The sequence below is a fragment of the Gavialis gangeticus genome, unplaced genomic scaffold (genome assembly GCF_001723915.1).
Source record: "Gavialis gangeticus isolate Ggan-Ray unplaced genomic scaffold, GavGan_comp1, whole genome shotgun sequence".
NCBI lineage: Eukaryota > Metazoa > Chordata > Crocodylia > Gavialidae > Gavialis > Gavialis gangeticus.
This window is the reverse complement of record NW_017729034.1, coordinates 18075543-18081494: the sequence shown is the minus strand read 5'-3', so window position 1 is coordinate 18081494 and position 5952 is coordinate 18075543. Positions and strand designations below refer to the sequence as shown.

The 5952-nt window shown below is 44.0% G+C and overlaps 1 protein-coding gene across 1 annotated transcript in view; it reads left to right on the top strand.

Annotated features, from left to right (window-relative positions):
• NCAPD2 (non-SMC condensin I complex subunit D2) overlaps nt 1-5952 on the top strand; it is an 83082-nt gene that overhangs the window by 59779 nt on the left and 17351 nt on the right. Inside the window, exons 22-26 of the mRNA XM_019527101.1 lie at nt 1363-1474; nt 1811-1934; nt 2140-2295; nt 2528-2705; nt 5057-5151. Coding sequence (XP_019382646.1) covers nt 1363-1474; nt 1811-1934; nt 2140-2295; nt 2528-2705; nt 5057-5151 — 665 coding nt within the window. The remainder of the gene's footprint in view (nt 1-1362; nt 1475-1810; nt 1935-2139; nt 2296-2527; nt 2706-5056; nt 5152-5952) is intronic.

Genomic DNA, 5952 nt, shown 5'->3' with positions numbered 1-5952 from the left:
TGGCTGAAGCGTTAGAAAGTCACCACAAAGACAAGTTTTCCAGCCAGTAGGCAGTAAGAGCATTTGCACTGCCACAAATGCATATCTGTCCATGATCTAAATCAACACATTATCGCTCATTTATCATATCAAGGTGAGATTACCACAGGAGTTCCTGAGGAACATCATCTGGATGCAGTGTAACTTTTTGTCCTTCATACAAAGGTCTTATCTTTTCCTTGTGGAGTTTCCCATGTTGCCTTGTCCACACAAACAGCAAGTCAGAGACCACTTTGTTCTCCTCACCAGTCAAGGTGACTGGTTCTTGGGGTTTTCATGTCCATTTTTTTTCTGTAGGTGTTAAAATAGCTTGCCATAGCTGTATCCTGTTTTATTCCAACTGGTCAGTATGTATGGGCTTCTTTAAATCTTTCATACTGATGTTCCCTTGTCATAAAAAAAATTTGATAAGCCCCAAGGCTTATGTCATAATTACTGTTTTTACTTGAATACCATGCATACTTTCCCCCAAAACTGCTCCGCAGAACTGGAGTACATGTTTCAAGTGAGGAAACTGATTTTTTCTGCCTGAAATAGAAGCACCTTGCTTTGATTCCTGCTCCACAGTGCAGCAGCCGTGGCATTACTCTTCAGGCAGCTGAGGGAGTCAGTTGACTTAATACCTCATTGTTTTTCACTCCACAGGTATTAATGGTGGTTTCTCCTCTTTAATAGCCTTGGTGTTCCACTAATCAAGCTAACTTTTTTTAGGGCACTATTTCTGTATGCTAGCTGCTCCTAGTTTCTCTTTTCCTGTTTCATAGCCCTGGGGTCTCTAGGTTTTTTCAGAATCATAGATCCACTCATGAAGGCCAGTCTTCAGCAACAGGTAGGGCTTCAGCTTTTAGTTAAGCAGGAAAGGAAAGGTGAGTCAGCTGAAGATTAGTCTCTGTCCCTGCTCTGTGCAGCCATAACTCTGGAAAAACCTTTCCCCCCCTGATTCTGCTTGCTCAAAAACAGTACGCTTATCTTATTTGGGGCCTATTATATTAAAGACAATGCAATATATTCAAATCAGAGGGGACAAATTGGTTATGCAATTCTCCATTCATTTGCTCTTTGAAATAGTTGTCATTTTGCTGTTGTATCTTTAGTTCTACTTTTGTGTGCATGGAGTTTTAAGAATAAGTTAGAGTTAGACAAATGCTAGTTTAGGTTTTACATATGAATCATCCTGCCTGGAGTAGGGGGTTGGACTTGATGGCCACCTGAAGTCCCTTCCAGCCCTACTTTTCTTATCACTCAAGGCAGGTACCTTGGGGAGGGTGCTTAGGTGTGCATGGTTCTGAAATTTTTCCTAGTGACTTTCTTGTCTCTGTACAGAACATAGGTAATGAGACCACTATGGAGGAGGATCTGGGCCTTGTGGGAGCCTCAGCTGATGACACTGAGGCAGAGCTCATTCGTAATATCTGTGAGACAGAGCTGCTGGATGGTGAGTGTGGTCCTCACCTCAAAAGGAGGCATTCCTTCTCCAGGTGATTCCCTTTCCAATGCCATGGACCCCATAATCCAGAATGAGGAATACTCATTCCTTAGAGGAAACTTTATAGTTTCCTTGGAGGAGAATTCTGTAGAGTTTTCCTTCAGTGTAAACTTCTAAAATATGTTTTGTGATCCTGAATTTTATGGCATTCTTCCAACCATAAAAATGGCAGGGACACCACATTTGCATGGGCTAATAGGCCCTTTGAACCAACTGAGTAATCCCTCTTAAGGAGTATCTGAAAGCTGTGCTGTGTCTTACATTGCTTTTCCTCCATTTCTGCAGAGAAACAGCTGTTCTGTACCTTTATTCCACTGGTGCTCAAGATCTGCAATAACCCTCTGGTCTACAGTGACCCAGCTCTCTCAGCTGCTGCAGCACTGGCCCTTGGCAAATTCTGCATGATTAGGTAATGCCTAGACTTGTGACCATGATGTTCTTCTCTACCTTGCTCACTTTCTAGTGCCAGAATATTGCCCTTTAGCAGTTACTTTTTTTCCAGGGCCACAGCATCCTTTGCTAGAAGGGACAGAATGACAGTGCCTTTGACTCTGTTCTTACAGGACCCTCTGGATAAAGTCTTGCTTTTCTCTCCCCTGCTCTCATCCCCTCAGTGCTGAGTTCTGTGACTCTCAGTTGCGCCTCCTGTTTACCATGCTGGAGAAGTCCTCTCTACCTGGTGTGAGATCCAACCTCATGATTGTAGCAGGAGACCTGGCTATCCGTTTCCCCAACCTGATAGAGCCTTGGACCCCACATTTGTACGCCAGGTAAAGCATCACCATGCTATGGGAGTGGAGGGAAATAAATATCTAAGGGAGAGACTGGGTCTTTGGGAGATGAGGAGGTTGCAGTAGACTTTGTTTGAGGAGATTGGGGCAGTGGGATCAGGGGAACTGGAGGTTGTGAAGGAGAGGCCTGAAGAAGTATTTGATAACTTGGCTCTTTGGAAAGGAGCTGGGCAACTTATCATCTCCCTCTGTAATTAAATTTATTTCTCAGACTGCGGGACCCCTGTCATGATGTGAGGCAGATTGCAGGGCTTGTGATGACTCACTTGATCCTCAAAGACATGGTGAAAGTGAAGGGACAGGTGAGCGAGATGGCAACTCTGCTCATTGACCCTGAGGAGGAGATTGTGTGGCTGGCTCAGAATTTCTTCAGTGAACTCTCCAGCAAGGTGAGAAGTATAGCCTTCTGAGGAGAAAAGGAGTGGGGAAGGGGAGAGGAGGTTGTTGGTGGTTGAGGGATCTGAGCAAAACAAGGAGTCTTGGAGAGTGGGGCTAGTCTCCAGATTGTGTGTAGCCAAGGAGGCAATGTCTGTAACTTTTGTGGATTGTTTGGGCATCTGCAGGGGAACCAGAGGGAATAATACAGAAACAACCTCAATCTGGTATTGTGGGAATTGACATCATCTATGCAGAAGATAGTGGCCTATGTCTACAAGTAGCTGCCTCTGCCATCAACAGCTCTGATGACAGACAGCAGCTGCCAACACCAAGCTCCTGGCATGCATTCACACTTATATATTTCTGGTAATTGAGTGGCCTTACTATAGCAGCTGTGTGCCAGAGTGCAAGGTACATTCTGGGAACACACAACCTGCTGACATGACTGTACAGATGACAGGACCTTTGGCATTGACAGACTTCTCTTGTTTGGAGTGCTGCTTGAAATCTTCAGTGCCATTGCACCATGTGCACTCACCAAAACACACTCTACTGAATGATCAAGAGAATCTAATTTATCTGCTGAAAGGTATCAATATGGCCATTTTGGCTTTGGATATTTCAGCACCTCCCTCCACATTCAGAGGGATACTCCATATTCTATGTTTGAGATTTATTTCAGTTTCACCCAGAGTCACCATGGCTGTTCAGTCTCTATAGCAGAAATCAGAGACAAAGGAACCATCCTCCAGGTGCCACTTTCATCCAGTCAGCACCTGACCCTCAGACAACATCCAGCAGCCTATGATGAGGGTAGAATTCTGAGAATTTCCCTATAGCAGGTGTCAGCAAAAGCATGCTTCTCAGTTGATATGCTTTATCCTCCATTCTATTTCCAGGAGGGCAAACAAAGTGTAGAGTCTCTTCCAGGGATAATGAGAACCTGTACATACACACTAACCTTTTTTTCCCTGATGGTCCTGCCAGCAAATGAAAAAAGGAGACTCGACCAACTCAGTAAGAGGTCTTACTCCTCCAAGTATGTGGTTGAGGATTGCTAACTACCAGACTGTCCTGGCCTGTTGCAGGTCTATGAGAAAGTTACAGAACTGATGAAGTCCCAGCAATATTCACCAGTATGCAAATTGCTTCTTGGCAGGGAGAGCCGCCTGGAAAATGGTAGCCTGCCATCAAAGGGATCCAGGTGCTTTTTGCTCCATATGCACATCTTCCACCCTGAAATGGGAAGTGTTACAGTGCACTCAGGATATGTAAACCCTGTGCTGCCCACTCACTCCCCCACAAAGCTGCTTGGCCTGGTTTTACCCTGCACATGTCCATATCATCTCTGACTGGCTAGCCCTGGATGTATAGTGATCTCTAACTGAATCTAGTTTGAATTTTTATCTTCTTATAACCCCCTACCCCTTCCACTTCTTTATCACAGACCCTTTTCTTTGAGGCATGTTGTCCACCTGCTGTCCTCCTTCGTTGGAGTTGTGGGCAACTTAAAGACTGTGTGACCTGAGAAAAAACTGAGGAGTAAGGAACATGCTCTTACCCCTATCCCTTCAGCATAGAAAATGAGGATGGGTATAGCTATTGTCTGCTATACAGGTATTGCTAGGGTTTTAAGTCTCTAGGTTCAGGTGCTAATTGCTGTTTCCCACCAGCCAGATTCCTAATCAGGAGCTTAGTCTGTTATGGGAACAGATGGTTTGAATTTGTCAGATCTTACCATAATAGAACTGTCTTGGCCTGAGTTAATTCCACCTCTATTAGCAGAACACAAGCTACTAGGTTTTTCTAGTGTGAAGTTTGGGACATAACTGGGACAGTGGTGCAATTTTTTTTTGAACTTCTGAATACAGATCACTGATCATTTCAATTAACTCTGTTGCTTATGTAGGCAGGTAAACGTAGCAGTCAAATCTACAACCAGATGCCTCTGTTAAGAGAAGACCTTTGCAATAGATTAGACAGTCAATCTGATGGATTTTTTCCACCCTTTCTGCCCACATATTTGATTACCATTTACAATTCAGCGGCTTCAGCCATGCTAAAAGGCCCTTTGAGCTAAGGGAATGCTCTCATACATGTCTGGAACCCCTCCCCACAATATTTCTTGTCTGCTTTCCTTTGTTTTGTTTTCTTCTAGTTATGGTCTAGCATCCCAGAAGAACTCAGCCAGCTTGTGTACTGACCAACCTTCAAAAGCTGATGAGTGGCACAACCCTGCTAAACAGCTTGGGGAGCAGAGAAGAACAATTCATATGGGAAGCTCAACCCTATAGCTTGGCGCAGACTGTCCTTTAAACCCTTCATTAGTGTTGTCATGTGCTTATTTTGTCTGTCTTTGCAGGGTAATGCTATCTATAACTTGCTCCCAGATATCATCAGTCGCCTGTCAGACCCAGACTGCGGTGTAGCTGAGGAGTCATTCCGCACCATTATGAGGTACTTTTTTCCACACCATTATGAGGTACATTTTGACGAAGGGCTTTGGTCTATCTCTAGATAAGTGCATGCACACACACACCTGCTTGTACAACATGCATGCTAGATCTGGAGGAAAAAACAGCAATGGCTGTTCCAGTCACTGTTAGTTCAAGTTTTTTTTTTTACATTTAGATTTTGAAATGGGAACTGCAACAGATGGGATTACCTGTAGCCAGCAAATTGGGGGAGGGGCAAGAGCAGCTGTAGTCAGACTCCCTCAGCAATCAAAGTGGTCTGCCACTTGTTAATTCCCATGAGTTTTTGTTCCAATCCTACCCACATTGCTATAGGCAGTCTTTTCTCCTGCTGTGCTGTTATAAGAGGGTACAAATGAGCATGCATTTGAAACTCTGATTTGCAGAGCAGATTTATGCAGATGTGTGCCCCCCAAGGAGGTAGGGAACAGAGTACTGAAGGATACCAGGGGACTGCAGAAGTGTGTAAACATTTTGGGGAAACGCTTCAAAATGAAATACTTAAAGATGTTCCTGTTTTATGAGGATCTCTTTTGAAATATTTCTTTGGCCATTTTTGGAGCACTTCTTCAGCTTTGCAGATCTGTACCCTTACTGTTTATGGAGTGCTTCAAATACTGCATTTATCCATGGCCAGAGACTCCAAAAATTTCAGTTCACATTTCTGATTATTTAGCCATCTGTATTCCAATCATGTTCCATCATTTCCTTTTTGACGAGGATTTCCCAAAATATTCAGAATAACCAAAGCGACCAAAACGCTGGCTTGCATCCATAGATGCTT